Source organism: Lissotriton vulgaris, chromosome 6, assembly GCF_964263255.1.
Source record: "Lissotriton vulgaris chromosome 6, aLisVul1.2, whole genome shotgun sequence".
NCBI lineage: Eukaryota > Metazoa > Chordata > Amphibia > Caudata > Salamandridae > Lissotriton > Lissotriton vulgaris.
Genome location: NC_141694.1, coordinates 210,019,917 through 210,040,313, shown reverse-complemented (window position 1 = coordinate 210,040,313; position 20,397 = coordinate 210,019,917). Strand labels below are relative to the sequence as shown.

Below are 20,397 nucleotides of genomic sequence, written 5' to 3'. Positions count from 1 at the left end.
TCCTTATTTTAGGCTACTTACTGGCGTATAAATCACTTGCAACATATCTAAGAGATTGCTCAATACCCACCAATTACAGAAAAAAAACCTGATTAACTATTCATGGCAATATAGTTTAAATGTTCAAATATGATCATACACATTTAAGCAGCTTACCTTACTTATTAAGGTGATTATGTCCCCTTCTTTAAAAGTAAGTTCATCGTCATTTGAACCCTCATAGGAAAATAAGGCCCTGCAGTATTCTTTAGCTGTGAAGTACATTTAAAATTAAAATACTCTCGTCACAAAGACTCAACAATATATACAAGTTTCTGTAAATATTAAGCACAATCAATGGTATATGCATTTCATAAGATTTCACTCTTGTGTTCTCTTTTTACCCATAATAGAAATGGTGAGTGAAGATGATGGCAGAGATTTTTAAAAAAATACTGATTATCTAATTTTCTAAACAGTCATCCACACTAAGCCACATTTGCAAATAAATCCAGATATGTACAATGTGAACTGTCTAACATGATTAGAAAACCTGAACTTGAGGTAGAGACAAAAAAAGTGAAAAATTCAATGAATATTCGGACACATGGCACAATCTATTCATGCTGTAAAGGAAATAGCTGTGCGTGCATGCAGCAAAACTCATTCATCTTTAAAATATATCCCTTTGTGTAATACTCTTTTGTATAAAACAAAGTCATAGATGCTGAACTGAATGGTTTTTTTTGTAGTTATATATGGCGCAATCTCGACCCAAAGGTACTGGAGCGCTTTACATGAGCGCCAGGTACATTACACTAGGTCACATTCATTCGCTTTTAGGCACGGGATGATTAAGTGATTTGCCCAGAATCAATGTGTTAAGGCAACGCCGGGTCTCGAACCTGGCTCCCAGTTCCAGACTCTGCAGCTTCTGATTCTACTCCTCAAGCTAGTAGTACCTGTAAAGGTCCCATTTCACTGACCTTTGTTTTGAGATTAACTTGCATTGGCTCAAATTATACAGGGATTTAAGGGACAAGATTGGAAACTATTTTTAAACAATTACTGTTACCAGTGTTTTGGGACTACAATTTAGGAAGTGGTTGATTTCCAAACTGTTAAATTTGCTTCTGTAATTTAACGAGAGACTTGGAATGCGGCAGAAGTGAAGAAAAACTGACATTACACTAAGTGTCTAGGTGACCATAACAAGAATTACCTCCATGGTATTATTTAGGTGCATCTTAGCTATGCTGGTATCAGTTTTGACAGCTGTAGAATAGAGCATTTAAGTATGTCATAACAACATATTTGAGAAGAAAAGAGTGGCAATGCAGCGTATAAAAGTATAAAACCCCAAGGAACTAAAATACTGTTGAAAGTATCAAAACAAGAGGCAACTGTGAACAAATTACTAAGGCACATGGAGACAAAATGATGTTTCTAACCAAGAGTCTTCAGATACTGTAAGAGTTGTGAATAGAGAAAATGTATTACCTCAATTCTTGAGTGTGTGTAATGGCACATCAATAAATCAGGAGGAGGAAAGCAGTTCTCTTTTTCACTACTCAAGAATATAATTCAAGAGTAAGTTATAGTTGGCTAATGTAACTATGACTGCTCAATTTAACTGGTTTTGTACGAGTGAAATCTGAGCCTAACTATTATGTCTCTTTAATCTTTGCTTCTTCAGTGAGTTTCTAAAGTTTTTTAATGTTCATGTATATATATATATATATATGAAAGTATCTTCTCCCAAAAGAAAAGAGCAGGCACCCGAAGAGGAACTTGAAGAAATGCTTTATTGAGGGTTCTTGTTGGGCGGATGCATTTCGGCGTGTCGTGCCTTCTTCAGCGCCTCCCTCACACAGCGTTTCCTCTGCCGTTGTGACGAGTGCAATCCTGTCTCGTTTAAATTCACCCTGCTCCGCCTCCTGATGATGATGCGGCTCACCTGTGCAGTTCTCCAGTTGCGGACTACACCGACCAGAATGCCGCTGTAGGGTGCATTTTGATCTAGTGAAGCCGGGGGAGGGAAGGCACTCGGGGAACAGGGAAACGTGACAGGCACATAAAAAATCAATCATAATAGTGGCTGGTGGTACACTTGTTCAGAAACATGTCCAACGCCTGCTAAGGAAGGGACACAGATCACGGAAGAGAACTGTTTTTGCCCATGATCACTCATCTTGACTAAATCAAGGGATTAGAGCCGGGGAATGATTTACCAAAAAGACTATATACCTCCCTGACTCACCACAACAAAGGAAGTATGAAAGAACGACCAGGACTGAAAAGCAACATTTGTCCCAAGAGAACACAGAAATATTCTCTCCTAATCACGAATTTAAGTATCAAAGAGGAAACAACACATGACGATTTATGCAACAGAAAAGAAATGAGAGCATGTCCCATAGGTTCAAACGGAAACCCTTTGGGCAAAAAGCGCCTCGGTCTAGTCAACATTAATCAGTCCCTGATGAATGGCGTTAACTAGGGGGCGTACCTCATTCATGAAAGCAAGGCAACGCATGAAGAGGGTGAGACAGGACACTACCTCATGACATCACTTGGAAAGGATCTCACATTGTGCACTATGCCTCATTCACTACTGTAGTGCACAGCATGTGGAGCATTTCAAGGGTCCCACTCAGCCTCATTCACCATAGCTGGGCACCGCGTGATGAGTACTTCATAGGCACTCTGCTCCTCGCTCACTATTGCAAGGCACCTCATGCGGAGGTTGTCAGAGGGCACTACGCATCATTCACTAACACAGTGCACAGCATGCTGAGGATTTCATGGGTCACACTACCTCATTACCCATAGATGGCCACCACGTGATGAGCTCCTCACTCACTACCGCAAGGCATCTCATGCTGCGGTTTTCACAGAGTGCACTATACCTCACTCACTACTGTCGGGTACCACAATATTCTACAGATCATGTTAGACATCACTCACCATCCCTGGCACCACATGCCGAGTAATCTTCACCTCTCGCTACAGCAAGGTACTGCACCCTGGTGGGTTTATCAATCAACATAGCTAGGCACTGCATGTTTCACTGGATACCCTACATCTCAATCACTACAGCAGTCCACCGCATGCTGCAGATCTCACGGGCCACACTGCACCTCATTCACCAGACAGGCACCTCATGCTGAATATTTCTTAAGGTAGACTGCACTTCACTCTCTAGAGAAATACACTGCACGCTGTGGATCTAGCAGCATTGGCTGTACCTCACTCACCACAGCTAGGCACCGCTTGCTAATTCTTTCACAATGCACTCTATACCTTACGAAGAACAGCACGGCACTGCTTGTTCTATACCTTACTCATTACAGTAAGGGACTGTATGCTGAGGATTTCACAAGTCAAACTGTACTTCACGTCATTCACAATAACCAGGCACTGAATCCTAAGCATTTCACAGAGTGCACTATAATTCACTCATTATGAAAATTCACAGGTCACACTATACCTCAATCAACAATACTGGCACCACATACAGATTACGTCACATGTTACGCGCTGCACACCTGCTGAAAAAGACACAGAGCACACTGTACCCAAGCCACTACGGAAAGGAATTACATGCTGAGAATTTCACAGACGCAACTGTACCTTATTTACAACAGCTCAGCACTGCGTGGTGAAGATGCCAAACACACACGGACTTGTGACAATGTAGCGCCAACCTCAACCGGTCTTTCTGCCAGGGGAATTAACACACTTCCCACACCCAGGCCATTGTCCCAGCACTGGAACCAGTAGGTCTAAGTTGCCCAAAAGTATTCAATCATAATGCTGTGATGGGGCTAGAAAGGTTTAACTTTGAGGGAGAGCGAGCATGAATAAAAGACATTTCTATAACACTCCTTTATCTCAACAGAAATAATGTGGCAACTGAATGACAGGAATACTTTCAACGTAACTTTCGGCCAAGGCTTTGCCTACACCTGAAGAATTTAGAGACTGCAGAGATCTCCTTTATCTAAACTAAGGAATGAAAAAAGTTTCAGTAGCAGACTCCGATAGAGTGATAAGCAAGCTACACAAGGCCTTATAACATGCACTGTGAAGTAATGCGCAATTTGTCTAGACGTTATGGCTGCATTTTTTAATATAACACGTTTTTTCAGTGATTATACACATATCTAGAACATAAGTGGATGCACGAAGTGGAATATGCTATTCATAATCACTGCTCAGCATGGTGGAGAGCAATGATTCATTGAGGAGCAAAGCCTCGAGTAGGTGGCCATGCCACCTATGCCCGTCTAATGTATAACATTAAAGAAACATGCACAGGAAGCAGACAAAATGCCTCACCTTTTGATTTTGCATCGGTGTCAGCTTTTCCTACTTCTATACTAAATGCATTGGCTACTTTAGGACCCGGTGGTTGGGTAGGCAATGGCTGAAAATATGCAAAGAAAACAAGCAAATACTTTAATAGCAGAATCATTGAAGAAATGAGAACACAACATCCACCACTGTAATTATGCAGCTACATGTGAACTGTTAAGTTGCAACCCAAAAGATCTACCAATACAGCCTTAACAAATTCTACTACTTTGAACACACACATCTAGCTGGATGCATTAAGAAACATGAATCATTTAGGCTGAGGCACAGTGATAGCAAGTACACTTTAAAGCAAAGCCACAACAGAATAAGCAGCTCTTCAAGCACATCATTCGCTAAAATACTTGCAATATTAGATCTCCATCACGAGTATACTAATTCAATTCATTAAGAAAATACCTGTGACCCTGTGCGGGTATCGAAAGATCTTTTCTGAATACTTTTTTTTTTTTAATACAAACCGGACAGCACTATTTTGTACTCTGTTATTTTCAGTACTAATGTGAAATATAAAATCAACTCGTTTTTTTTCAGGAAGAAATTGTGCACTATAATTTTAAGGAAGACCACTGAACAGGTCACTCAAAGATCAGGGCAGCAATAATCAGTTCATTTTGAAGTGTCAGCTAGAGCGTGTAGTGTGGTCAATATATTCCATCCATTTGCAGGCTTGATCAGGGAGAGGATTAGTTTATGGTTTTTATGAAGCTATCCCTAACCGGAAACTAAGATTACATTTAAGTATAAAAAAATTCTCTTTCAATACCAATTGCATCAAGATGCAACTAAAGCATTATTTATTCTCCCGGATAGTAAATGGTTTATATTTTATCAACCTAAATTGATACGGTACTGCTTTTCGATAGGTTTGAATCTACGTAGAGATAGAAGTCTCCTTTGACATGATCTTAAAGTGTTTATGTGTCTTTGTACAGAGTAATAAATAAGATTATGTATGGAGTGATGGACAGCATCTGAGCAAACACTGATAGCAGTATGCTAAATGTATAAATTCAGATCTATAAATATAATTGGGGTGTAAATTAACTTGCAAAATCCACTCTGTAGCATGCAATAAGGACAATCCACTTTTAATGTGGAAAGAACACTGACTGAGTAACTTATAGTTGTTCAAAGTTTCAGCTACCAACCCATATAGAACATCACTACCTGGTGCTACTTGATGCATCAGGTTACTCTTTCAAAGTGAAGGTAGTATAAATATCTGAAAATGTGATTTGGTCTCTCTTGCCAATAGGATCAACAAACACGATGCAATATGCATTTCAGTTCTCCCAGAACTCAGTTTACTCTCTCAATGCTCCCATACCATGGTGCGCAGGATAAACAATCCTAGCACAAGTGGAATTGTACCATTTCTCCCTGCTGAGGAGTTCTTAGAATTGTTTTAAGACTCTAAACATGGAGGTGAGGGGTAGGAGTGTTCCTCTTCAAGCTTCTGAAACAACCCTACAACATTATGCATCAGAAACCCGAGTCTACCTTGGCTGAGAAAGGGTTGAAACTATCAATTGCAATGAGATTTCATTAACATGAAATTAATTCCTATGCCATTTAACTGCTTTCTAGACCACTGTAGATCTGTGGCTTAGCATAGTCTACAGTTTGCAAACCTTGGTCAAGAAAAGCAAGGAGGATATTTTTTATGATAAATGCGGCATAATTCAACTTTTTGCTCACTGTTTGTTACAGATTTACTCTCTACTTCCTGGACTAGTTGATAAGTCATTTGCAATGAGATGGGGAAAACGGTTCAACGATCATACTCTACTTCCTGCACTGTCTGTATACCACCAACATCAATCCCAATAAAATTAATGTAATTTACCACCTTTCAGGGGTAATCTGTCCTTTGATTAAATGGTCAGAGTTCATTCTAATCTTCCTCCAACAATATTTCTTCGAGGACTTCTCCTTTCACTGATTTAATTCCAATGATACAGCCGTCTCTCTGCTCTACTACTCTTTTCAAAGACCTCATATTTAAGGATTGATTTAGATCTAATAATTCCTTAGGAAGGTGGTCTCTAGTTTGAGACCCAATTTTCCAATTCTGCAAACCCTCTGATAAGTTCATTCATTTCCTAATACCTTTCTTGAAGGTTTTGTTTATTATTGCACCAAAAAGACCTAAACACTGGGTCTCTAATATTGTTAAGACTATCCATTTATTTGCAATCCTTTTCACAAGAGCAGGAGATCAACTGCTGTATGGGTCATTACAATGAGACTATGACATACATCATAAATGATTGAGGCTCTGCAAAATGAAATTTATGGGAGACAAAGAAATGCCTTCTGGGGTAATTCAAAGACATGAATGAAGACAGACAATTTTCCAAGAATCTTAAACATTTATGGCACCAAAACCTTTTTTTTTCTAACCTGAGATTACCATGCACACATACAAGATGCTACACTTCCTGGCACATCCAAAACCCTACCTCCAGACAAAGCATTCAGAAGGTTTCTTCTTTGATTAATTTATTTGGGGTTTTAAGGTCCAAGATGGCCCATACTCTTCTTTTGGATGTTCTTTTCTTTATTAGGAAATAGAAGGAACAGATGCCTTTGATATTTTTATGGTAACATTTTTTTCAACAAATGTGTTTTTATCAGTGTCCTAAACTTTTTGAACAGCCAAATGATCAGGAATGATCATTATAGGTAATACCCTTGAAAAAGAATACATGAACCCAAGACTGAATGATTGAACAAGTGAGATGAGAGCTTGGAGAATGATGGCTCCTCTAAGTTGGACAGGACCAGAGGCTTGTATGGCAGTACAGATGTTCCTTGTGAGTAGGGCTCAACAATTCAAAGAGTGCATAAAATGAGGACCTGGGACATTGCGACTAAAACTTTGAGTGTTGATGTTCCGAACGTTCAATATAGGCACAAATGTGGTGCCTGCTTACATCTATGTTACACATGCAGGGCCTGCACCCACATAAACTAAAGTAATAATAATAAATCTTTATTTGGTTAGTTAAAAATATAACCATAAAACCTATCTAAGTTGTTTAAAAAAGTAGTACCTTCAACGAAATGTTACTTGACAATTAATACAAAGCTCTTACACCAGTGCTTACTGGCAGCACGAAATTACAGCAAAATGCCGGAAAATAGGTTTCAGTGTATGGGTAGGGCTCAGGGTTGAACTTTTCTTGGTTGAAAATCTTGCATTCAGGCCATCACCTCCACCCTCCACGGAGCACTTTTCCTGTCAAGCCTCTCCAAACGATACACAAAAAACAAGCTATTGGCTGATACGTATGTATATCTAGAAGAGGTTTTTACTACCAATGAACACCTCTTTTCATCGAATTTAGTACCCGCACATAAGACCTGCCACAAAACTGACAAAGTGATAACTTCAACAGCAGGTTTTTCCTTAAGTCCATCTTTGATATTAGAACTTGTGCCCATTAAACTTTTAACTGATTTGACAAAATCCACACTTACAACTCGTGACTTGAATGCCAAAGTAAACCAAATTAATATGTAGTAGGTATGTCTTCCCTCAAAAGCTCACAAAGTTAACCACCACTGAGAAATATTCCGGACTATATGCTACCAAATCACAAGCAGTGCTGGAACCAGGTGGTTTCTTTAAGAAAGAGCATCCATAACACAGCTATCAAACTACACTTATAGTGTGGATCTTCAGGTCACCTAGGGTAATGCAGAGGTTACTGGCCTTTTTTCTCCATCTCTGGAAGCGCCCAACCTTAAAATAAGCAATCTAGCTAAGATTAAATCGCCAATGCACTTAAGCGAGAGTACAGACTAGTGTACACCAAGCAGAAGGCGGAGGACAGGAAGTGGGCTGCCTACACCGGACTCTAATTTTGGAAAGTGGACAGAAGCAGTTGAAAGACATACATAATTATCTTTTATTGTTGGGTTTTTAGATTCCAATCATTACTATAGCCTGCATACCTTTTCCTGTTTTTTGTCTTCGACATCAGAACTGGAAATCCTAGTTTTGAGTTTAACACCACCTTCTTTAAAAATATCTCCCAAGCCCACTCCTCGAATCTTCTTTGGCTGTGTCTGAGATGCAGATTCAAATCCATTTCCCGGTGATAGCACTGGAGAGACAGGAGAGTTCAGACCTAAAATGCTAGTCTCTACAAAAACAAGTAAAAGAAAAGATATTTTTTGTTAAAGCCCAGTTGATATTAGAACACAAATTAGAGCTACAAACATCTTCACATCCAGTAACACTTTTCTTAATGAAATAATATGATAAAATTATGGTTTTGACCAACAAGAAACATTGGTGCTGGATAATACTGACCGCATATTTGTATTACCAGAAGACAATCTCCGAAAAAGAAAGCACTTGCAAAAAAGAAAAGGATCTCTTCGAGGTTTTCAAAGACACGTACCACCCTCCCAGCTTGAAGTGTGAAACAAGCCACCCCAATCTTGATAAACATGGGGGCACATACACATGATTAACAGAGGGTGGACGGTGGGCACAGTAATGAAAGGCTTCAGCTGTTCAAGATGCATTACTCATTGGCAGCAAGTGCAGAAACTCAGTGTAGTCTATATTGATTCTACCAAATTACAGAGAGAGCCCTGAACTTCAGCAGTTAAGAAAATAGACCTGATCCAGACTCATCAATATGTTCACTATGTTTACTACAGAGAGGCATCCAAAACAGTCTGTCAGCCTTCAATATATCCCTTTACAGCCTCAAATTCTTGTATGAGTGATTCAAATTATTAGACTACAAGTATGTGTATAATAATAATGTTAATTTGCATCTATTGATTACTTTTAGCATTAAGAACCACTGCAGGTGCATCAAAGCACTTAATATGTAACATTATGGACATGAAAATTTAGCAATAGGATCAGCTTTTAAAATGGGCAAGCTGGGTGCAGGGCGCCAATCAGAGGAGCAAAAAGATTTGCCTGCATAAAGGTCCAGCAAACAGCCACGCCCCTATCTTGGCTTCAGTGAATCGGTTTGAAGTGCTTTTAATCGTTTTTAGGTCGAGCTGGTCCAGCGAAGCATCTATTGTTACTCACTTCCTGGGAATGTGAGACAGGGGATGGGCACGCGGCGATTTCACCTCGTGGGCGCGCACGCCCCCCAGCCCTGCGCCGTGCACATCTCTTGTTCCACATTCCCAGCAAGTCAGCCTCTGGACTCTCTCAATCACGCGTGCACACACACAGCCACACTCACGCATGCACACACACACAAACACGCACACACAGGCAGGCGCACACACACACGCACACTGCATACACACGCAGGCACACACTCACGCACGCACACAGCCACCCCCATCCCCAACCTGGCTCTTTTGTCGCGACTCCCCTGGTATCTCTGCCGTATCACCTGGCACACGCGCGGGCTTCCCTCACTCATGGGAGCCCTGCACTTGTTGTACAATAGCTAAGAAATTTAGCCGTGCACGTATACCAGACCACAAACTCCAGTCTCAGCAAAACCCCCATTCTATGTACTCACGGGTCATTGCTGGCCGTGCTCCAATGTTTGCAGACACCGAAACTACGCTCTCTCGTACTCTTCTGACGTCACGGATTGCCGCCGGACCGACTAAGCGCCGTTTACTGAAAAACGGTTTCACTCCGCTCTCGAGACCCTACACCCTATTGGTTAACTGGACACCACGTGATTCGTGCTTGTTTAAAATGGGCGCATCAGACCTTCTTCCTAATACTGCCTAGTGACTGGGTTATGTATACATCGTAGGCCTGAGCTGGATTGACTTTAGGCGCTTTGCGTTTGGAAGTAGTGACTGAACAAGTGCTCAGGAAAGTTGAGTTTTGACCTTTTTTTTGAAGCTAAGATTCGAGTTCAGTGGACGCTCCATGGTGTGGGTCCCTGGGCTGGGAAGTGTCTGCTTCCTTCCAAACTGCCCTTGTGCTTTGCAGCAGGTTCCATAAAATGAGCGCTAGCACTGTTTTTTCCCCTTGCTTATTTACGATGGTGCCATCCCATGGAAGTGTAGTGAGGCAGAACATGTAGAACACGACTGAGCGGGCAGGATACGGTGAAGGTGGATTCCCACAGCTTCTGTCGCTCTTCTGTTTTTTTACTTATGTTATGTCACTGTGTTTATAAAGCACGGCGCACACAGCCAACCAGAGCAGTCGTCTACCGTTGATCTGGAGAACACCTCTAGAATGGATCCAGAGTGTAATTGTAAAGGTGCATATGGACCCATGCCATGGCCCCAGAAGGAAGCTCATTGGGATAAACCTTTCTGCTTGATTAAACAGAGCCGCGTTATCGCTTCCGTTTGTGGGGCGGTGTTCACATGTTCAGCTGCACACACCGTGAGGTTTAGTCGGTTTTATCATTGGTGCGGCAGGTGCAGCGCGTCGGGGCCCACTAAACCCTGATTCTTGCTGGATTGCATTGTTCAAACAGCAGCCAGAGGGTCCATTCCCACGCTAAGGCATGCACAAATGCACAGTTGTGTATGCAGATCTGTGTTAGCACACCACATGTAGAACAGTGGACTTCGGCAACGTTTAAGTAGTTGAGGTTCCTCCACCCAGCTGCGTAGGGATTGTTGTGTATTCTTTCAAAGATAAAGACTCTTCAGAGCGAATTGCATTGATTAAGAATGTATCCTTTCTTTGTTAAACTGGATTCTGTTTGATATTGTGTTCCAGCTTCGGATTTTTTTTCTTCTGCCCCTACTAGGATTTTCTGATGCCTACTAGGTATGAAAAGACTGGGAAACAGAAGGCGTCTGGTCGATGACTATATCCAAAGTAGAGGGCCCGACCTATCGCATGGACTAGCTAGATGTCCTTACGAGTAAAGCTAATGCTTTTTGTAAGGAAAACCCTCAGCCACCGAGGTTACCCCTTGGTGGCAATGGCATGCTTAATCATTCGGTTCCTTCCCATTCCGCTATGGGACGAGGCGTCCTGCTACATTAAATTAAACAAGAGCACTGATTGATATGAAGCAGATTTTCCAAGTGAGTGATGGAGGGAGGAGTTCTATTTGTGGGTTAAAAGTACCTGTCTGGTGGCTGTATTTACTTTGTCAGCCCCAGTTGGTATGATTAAAATCTGGGAAAGATGTTAGGAAGTATATGGTGGGTCGGGGGTTAATGGCCCCACCTTCCTCTTAGTGTCTGGTCTTCATTTTCTGCCAACCTTCCCTGAGGAGTCGTCAGGACGGTATATTTCACTCCCTGAGAGCATTCCTTACATATTTATGAAGTGCATATCAATCACAAAATCTGCTTTAAAAATTAAATATATACATCTAATTGGTGTCTGTTTCCCTGCTTATTAAAAATAAAAATAAAAACTTAGTGCTCCATAGGTCTGCGGATGGGAGGGCGGGCCTGTAGTCGCACTGTCATAAAGGTCCCCGCCAGGCCCATTCACCTACTTAGCCGTCATCTGTTCCTGCATATTCAATCTGGTTGGTGATGCACGTGCACACAGCCAGCTGCCGTTCCTTGTTGTTTGAGGCTTAGCTACAGCGGCTTCGTGCAGTGCTGGTTTCTTTCAGCCGCTTTTCCAGTGCTTAATTTGTGACAAAAGAGGTGCCAGGGCTATTAGGCGGCAGCTTTAAAAAAAATATTTGGTGTCAGCCTGCCTAAGAAAGATCACAAATCGTACAATTGGGGATTGCATGTTGTTTAAAGACAAACAGTTACAAAATCTGCACTTGCATTTATATTATTTTTAAAGGTAACTTAACACGAAATCAAATGTGCCCAGACAGCGTGAGATTTTTTTTTTAAACAAAATCCAGAGACAATTTTGGAACGCGTGTCTGTAGGCAACTTTGTAACACTTCACATGTTTGGTTTTTACACTGCGCTCAACGCAGCATACACTCCAAATACCACTTGGTGCCACATAATTACACGCCACATAATTACACTGCACTCAATGCAACATACACTCCAAATCACACTCAGTGCCACATAATTACACTCCACATAATTACACTGCACTCAATGCAACATACACTCCAAATCCCACTCAGTGCCACATAATTACACTACACTCAATGCAACATACACTCCAAATACCACTCAGTGCCACATAATTACACGCCACATAATTACACTGCACTCAATGCAACATAAACTCCAAATACCACTCAGTGCCACATAATTACACTCCTATAATCACACTCGTCCCAATAAAATACAATGAACATAATCTTCACAAAAGTTATTTACAAAAGTTTAAGCTATTGCCATTATAAATTACAAAAACTTTTATTTAAGTATTAATTATTTTAAAAAAATGAAAAGCCATTGTTATTTTTAATATCAATACATCTAAGTCACGTAAATACAACACATATCGCATTACAAATGCTATAGGTGTCACATTTGCAAAAGTTGAAACTATTGGCATTGTAAATGACAAAGCTATTAATTTAGCTATTTTCAAAACCAACACATAAATAAAAAAATTGTCATTTACAATACCAATAGTTCAAAATGTCCTAATGCGAGACCTATTGCATTGCAAATGCTTGTTAATATCTGTAGTCGCTGGTGGCTAGCACCATATGAGGCCCCAACTTTAAACTCCATCTACTGCTCACTCCCTGCTACCAAACATCAACACCCAACAAACATCTTACTACCAGTCTGTGGGTGCTAAGTTGTTGGTGATTAAGGTAAGTTGGGGGAGGTGCAAGATGTGTGTTCAGGGGCAAATCACTGCTTTGATGTAGCCAGTCAAGGACTGACCTGTGAAAATGTGCTGCAGCCTCCATTTTTTTTAAATTCACCAGCAGTAGTAAGATTGGCACATTTCTTTATACGCAGTGTGCTAATGGGGCAAACTACGGCCCTGAGTAACTACATACCTAAATCACATATAAGTGACAAATTGTTTAACCTCTTAAGAAGTACACCCTATCTCTACAACATGGAGGATGTGAAGTTCACGCCCTTGCATTAAGGGCACAGTTTCGCCCTGGTAGTCACACCAGAAGGATTCCCTTGTTTTGCTCTGACTTTAGGCTGTAATTGGAGTGCTGCCTTGCAGACCAACATTTATTTTTTCCAATCTCAACGATGCACAGCGCGCCATGCATACTGATAATACAGAAACTGAAACTGAAAGCAGCCAGAGTCTAAATACTCTGGCTGCTTTTGGTGTGATTGGTGTTCAGGCGCATATCCCAGCCCCAAGCACCAATCTGCACAGGATAGATATCATAGGAAGTAATTGGGGCTGGGGATTGGATATGGAGAGACTTACCTTTCCAGCAGTACAGATCCTTAGTGGATCCCTGCTCAGGGACTGCCCAGCATAGTGGTCCACAGGCAGTGATGCTCCCACTAGCCACAAGGGATGAATCTTAAGGGGATGGAGGAGCCTAGAATGGCCACCTGCCCCCAATCACCAATGGGCCAAAGTCTTTCTGCTCCGCCAGGGAAGGGTGACTGAAGAGGATGACACCTAATCATGCTATGCCAGTGGTTGAATTAAAGAAAGTGACCTGGGAATGCAAAAGGCGTTTGTGCCTACTCCTTGCACCCCTGGGGCCCTAGGGCGTTGCAGGTGCTTGTGTGGGCCCTTCTACAATATGGATCACTCGGACTCATATTTTGTGCCTGTGTGATCATAAGGTGGCATTCTCAGGCTTAACAGAAATAGGCAAAAAGAGCTGTTGAATGGATCACTGATTGTGCACCACTTAGATCTAACAGCCAGTAGGAAGAATTGGGGCCCCAGGATCCCCCTGGAAATTGCCCTCTTCAAAGAGGTAGTCGACCTTTCAAACCACAGCCCTGTCCTAAACGGAGCTTTCCTCTGTGGCAAAGCAAACTGTCAGAGATCGCGCCTGGGCAGAGAACCTTTCTTTTTTTTTTTGCAAATGTCCCGATTTCGGTGGGGCACATTTAATTAAGGATGTGCCGCAGCACAAACATGGACAGTAAGACCAATGTGTAACTCAGTCCTCAGCCTGAACACTATAGTAATCTCCATGCCAAGTGGGAGGATATTTGTATTCTTTTGGGCATAGATTTGACATATGGACTGACAGAGTGGGTAACCAGCCTTCCCATTTTTCTTCCCCCCCAGATTGCAGAAAGGTATCTGGTGCCCAGTATAGGGACCGGTGACACTACATCCTGATGCTCCACTCCATTCATTGTTCATTCACCAATCTCTGGAGGATGACTGCAACATTTTGGTCTGGGGTCTGCCGGCACCCAGGGATCCGTACAAATCCCGAGCTTTTCGGAGCTTTTCTGATACAGAGAACCAAGGGAATCCTGGCTGGTGCAGCTTGCCTGGATGCCAGCATGTTTTCTTACTCAGAATGCCCTAAGAACATCGATGTAGTTTCTCCATATTTATAGGACAGGCATCTCAGGAACTTCCAGTCAATGGCGACAGTCTCGCCACCCTATGTTCCCACACATTTCGACCAATAATAACGCTACACCACCATGTAGGGGGTACATCGAACCATGTCATAGACCAAAACTATAATCATGTAACCACATTGACTTCACATAGTGAAAGTTTTGATTAATTCCTGTCACAGTTAATAGTACTATCACACAAGTGTGTTACCGTTATTAATTTGGAGGGGGTGCATCGAACCATGTCATAGACCAAAACTATAATCATGTAACCACATTGATTTCAAATAGTGCAAGTTTTGATTAATTCCTGTCACAGTTAATAGTACTATCACACAAGTGTGTTACCGTTATTAATTTGGAGAAGTGTAGGAACCCTTAGTAGGAGGATTTTTTGTCATTTACTGGGCATTCCAGAGAGATAGATCGATATATACATCTATATATATATATATATATATATATATATATATATATATATATATATATATATATATATATATATATATATATATATATATACACACATACACACACATACCCTCGCTAGCACTTCCCCTGCACAGCCGATCTAAACGCTGTCGCGGGCCGCCATTCCTGGTGACATCACTGTGGGGAAGCCTGGTCAGGCCACGCCCCCTCGACAATTAGGCCACACCCCTTCTCCATCTTCCTACTTATATCATGTGCCTTCCACGTCCGCGCAGCGGACGGGCGGAGCGGGCGCGCCGGCCAAAGGCGAGCCCGTCTGCGCCCGTCCGCGCCAGGACGGGCCATAGGGCACGCCATGCTGACCATCTCATCAGATACTCCCCCCAAGCACTCAGAGATTTACAGAGTTCTGCCACACTACCATCTAATATGGTCTTGCAGCACATCTTTGCTGCTCGTATCTCGCGTCTTGACCAATCCCTTGTCGGCGGATGTCCATCTTCAACCACGTCGACTAGGAACTCCACATCCATTAGGGTATCATACCTGAACACTCGCTCGCTAATAAAACATTCTGAGGATATTTTCATTCTGCTTTCCAGCTCCAATCCAGATATTCTCCTACTCACGGAGACGTGGCTTACTTCAGAATCTTTACCAGATATTTTGGCGGCTCTCCCCCCTGACTACTACATTCTCCACGCTGACCGACCTGGCGATCAGCCCGGTGGTGGGGTAGCGGCCATCATATCCAAACGCCTTAATTCCATTTCCTCCTATTCTCTCCCCCTCCCAGAGGTGGAGAATCTCCTCATTAGTGTGCAAATGAATACTGGCCCTCTTACCTTCCTCCTATTATATCGGCCCCCACACCCTATGCCATCCTTTTCCTCCACTATGAATGATCAATTGTCTTCTCTCCTCACATTTCACTCCTGCTTCGCTATCTTTGGGGACCTAAACTACTGGTTTGGCGACACCAATGCTGGCCCTCATGCCACGGAGCTGTTTGAGACTCTGAGAGATGTGAACCTCGTCCAACAGGTCTCTCAACCCACCCATATCAAGAGACACATTTTGGACCAGATTTGGACCTGCAATCTGGCACTGTCCCCACCAGACATATCTCCATGCGCCTGGTCTGATCACTACTTAGTGGATACCATCATCACAGTTGACGGCCAGACTCCTGCCCCTCTGATGGCTGGTGGCTCTTCCCGTAAATGGAGCTCATACGACTCCCAGGGCTTCCTCACCGCCCTGGCCGACTCATGCCCATTCATCCATGATCCTAACGACATCGACGGAATAGAACGAGATACTGCCTCCTGGCTAGAGTCGGCTAGCGACCGATTTGCCCCCCTAGTCAAATTCCCCTGTACTAGACATCGGAACTCACAGGTGGTTCTCCGACGATCTTAAAGCCCGGAAATTAAAAGCACGCCAGTTAGAACGCATCTGGAGACATGACTATTCGGACTCAGCCAAACAATCCTATCTGGCCGCACGTAAAGATTTCAAAACAGCTATCCGTTCTGCCAAAATGGAACACTTCGCCAACAGGATCTCCCAGGCAACTGATAAATCTAAGGAGGTATTCAGAGTTCTGAATGAGTTAACCACAGATGACAGAACCCTTCCTGCCCAGACCCCCACTCAGGAGGCCTGTGATACTCTGAACTCCTTCGTAGACAAATCTCAAAAATCAAAAACAAATCGATCCCTCCACTACCCCAACCGCCACTACCGGATAATTCCTCCCACAACCCTTTGACCCTCACCTCCTTCCCTGTTCTAGATTCCACCTCCTTGTCAGAATTAGCCATTTGTGTGAAATCTGGTTCTCCGAATGATTGCTGCCCACCTTCTTTCCTGCGGAGTATCTGTCTCAACCTACCAGACACTGTCTTACATCTAATGAACAGATCTCTCTGCAGTGGCATCTGTCCTACTGCCTTTAAGGACGCCATTCTGGTACCTCTCCTAAAAAAAACAGGGGCGGACATGTCGGAGCCGTCAAATTATCGCCTCATCTCACTCCTTCCTTATTTTTCCAAACTCATGGAAGCCCATGTCACCCGCTGCCTGTCCAGCTTCATAGAAACCTCCGGCTATCTCGAGCCGAATCAGGCCGGCTTCAGACCTGCTCACTCCACTGAAGCCGTTATTCTGGCAGTTCTTGACACACTCAGGAGCGGCGCGGACGCGGGAATTCCCCAGGCCCTCGTCCTACTGGATTTGTCGGCCGCGTTCGACATGGTGGATCATAACATCCTTCTCCACCGTGTCGAGCAGGCAGGCATCCGGGGCGTTGCTCTTGAGTCGATCAAATCCTTCCTTATGGGAAGAACACAGGCGGTCCGTCTGGGCCCCTACACTGCTAAACAAACCCCCACGTCCTGTGGTGTCCCCCCAGGGATCTTCCCTCTCCCCACTCTTCTTCAATATTTATCTCCGGCCACTCATTCAGTCACTCTCGAAATGGGACATCGTCACCTATAATTATGCTGACGATCTACAAATCATTTTTTCCCCTCAACTCACCACATGCTGTTAAAAGCTTTCACGGAGCCATGATTCACATCCAACTCTGGATGAACCAGAACCAACTGAAGTTGAACCCCGATAAAACTGAGCTCCTTCTTCCTGGGCTCAGCCACGTTTACTGGGGTCCACAGTTCTGGCCGCCAGAGTTTGGACCCCCCCCGCCCACCCCTGAAAAAACAGTAAAGAGTTTGGGTGTCATCATTGACACCGAACTGTCCCTCAGAGCTCAAGTTGGAGCGGTGGTTTTCTCCTGTATGTACCAACTCCGGAGGATCCGCAAAGTCCGTTACCTTCTTCCCCCTGCGGCACTCACCAAAACTGTCATCTCATTGGTACTCTCCCGCTTGGATTTTTCTAATGCCATCTACCACGGCCTACCGTAGTATCTTATACAACGCCTCCAAGTTGTCCAGAACCAGGCGGCCCGCCTGATTCATGGCACCCCCAGATGGCAATCAGCTAAGCCTTTGCTTACGTGCCTTCATTGGCTCCCAGTCGATCGTAGGGTTGCCTTCAAGGTGGCATGCCTCACTTTTAAAGCACTTCACTGCCCTGGCCCCGTTTTCTTAAAATCTCTCATTCGCCCTCACTGTCCCACACGCAATCTTCAATCAGCCCACCGAGATCTGCTGATCACCCCCAAGAGCAAAACCAAGAGATTCGGCGGTCGCCGCTTCTCTCACCTGGCTCCCGCACTTTGGAACCTTCTCCCTCTCCCCATCAAATCCTCCCTTTCCCTCCTGACCTTTAGGAAAATGCTGAAAACCCACCTCTTCCCCACCTCTGGTTAGATCTCGCTAACTCTGCTCCCTCCTCATCTATTCTGTCTATCAGCGCCAGGAAGCTTCGGTGTCAGCGCGCTTTATAAAAAGCACTTAACATAACATAACACATACACAATCATTACCTATTGAATTTGTCCTCATTTTTGGCTTTCAAATGCAAGTCAGTGTGCAAGAAGGAAAACATTTCAAACACCCTCAATCACATGATATCATGGGTAACTCAAATTGTTGCACAAAAAACTATTCCTAAACAGATTATCTTAAGCACATTTAAAAAAATGCATAGATTTTCTTCATACCCATTGTAGTTTATTGCATTTTAAGCATATGAACTGATGCATGGTCAGTAAACAATGAAAAATAAGACACTGAAGCACGGTCCATCTTTCTGGGTATCACATGTGTTTGGACAAACAACAAACCCTATGTATCCCTGTAACCTAAAAGAATCTGATGGATTCCATGATATGTTATTTTTTATTAGAATGGCCTTAGAGGGGAAAATATTACAGATGGAAAAATGTTAACTTATTTAAATTTTTTCCTATTTTTTTGTTTTTTATTTCAACTATTATTTTCTTTGGGAAAACCATGAGTGACCTACACCAGTGGCCATTTGCTGAATTCCGATTTTTGTCTACTTCTCACAAATTTAGAGCATTCCAGACCCACTTATGGGTTTCACAACTCTTCACTCAAACTCCACGTAGACAAAATGTGAAAATTGGAAATATTGACAACTACTTAGAAAATTGTAAAACTTTTTACATTTTCATATTTACAAATCTGTTCCTGAAAGGATCTCAACATGTGGGGAGTTAAAGGATGCACTTTTGGCCAGAATATCCATTGTGGAAAAAACATTATGAAGACTTAAGCGTGAACGATCACAATATCAAAGAAAGAGCTTAGCTTGGAGGGTGATGTACAAGGTTGGGGGTTTGGACTCGCACAGAGGGGTGTTACAGAATAAAATCAAAAATAAAAGTAAATTTTCTTAGTAACGTCTAAAAACATGTGCTACCATACACCCCTGTGGCGGATTGGTGTCACTACAACGCATGCTTTTACATCGCATGCCTTTACAACGCGGTTTATACCACGCAGTCCATTACAACGCATAATGCTTTTAGGCGCTGGATAGTGAATTATTTAATTTACTATTCCAACTCCAGTCCCCGTGGATAGCAGGGAAGGTGTTGGATAGTAAATTAAATATATTCCCTATCCTAGAGCGCCCCCCAGCGCAATGCGTTGTAATGGTTTGCGTTGTAATGGTTGCGATGTAATGGTAGTGCGTTGTAAAAAATGCGTTGTAAGTGATGTTCCCCCCTGTGGCTGCTTCTAGGTGCACAGAAACTGGATCCACTGATACAATCTGAGTAGGCCAACAAATAATGTCCTGTTTACGTGGACAGCGAGGATAGTATGTGAAATGGACTCACTTGTATTAGCAATGTGTTTCCTGGAGTTTATTAAAAACAGAAAAACTTTTTGTTCTATGATGCTACCATATATCTGCAACTTGCTGGCCAGGCCTATAGCGTTAGGGTATCTCTTTCTCTGAGCAAGCTCTGCAACATCCCCATTAAACTGTGCGGTAGAAGCTTTTTAGGCAAAACACTATTTAATATTTGACTGTTTATAACATTTGAAATTTATAATAGGTAAAATCCTAATTTAGATGTATATTTTACATGTATTGCTCTCTCCTAATGGATATTATATTGGAGAATACATTGGAAATGTAAAGAATATTACTTAAAATCAAAACAATGATAAAATGTGAAAGTTTAAATAACTCATTGAAGTTCTAAACTGGTATAGGATCAGCGAAGTAGATAACCAATATTGCTGTAATACGGATTTATTTATGGATTTGAAGGACAAA

At 42.6% G+C, this 20,397-nt stretch overlaps 1 protein-coding gene across 2 annotated transcripts in view; it reads right to left on the bottom strand.

Annotated features, from left to right (window-relative positions):
* CD2AP (CD2 associated protein) overlaps nt 1-20,397 on the bottom strand; it is a 630,446-nt gene that overhangs the window by 312,888 nt on the left and 297,161 nt on the right. For both annotated transcript variants that reach the window (XM_086926250.1, XM_086926251.1), the window contains exons 7-9: nt 8,320-8,510; nt 4,321-4,408; nt 157-251 (exon numbers count right to left, since the gene is read on the bottom strand). In XM_086926250.1, coding sequence (XP_086782376.1) covers nt 157-251; nt 4,321-4,408; nt 8,320-8,510 — 374 coding nt within the window. The remainder of the gene's footprint in view (nt 1-156; nt 252-4,320; nt 4,409-8,319; nt 8,511-20,397) is intronic.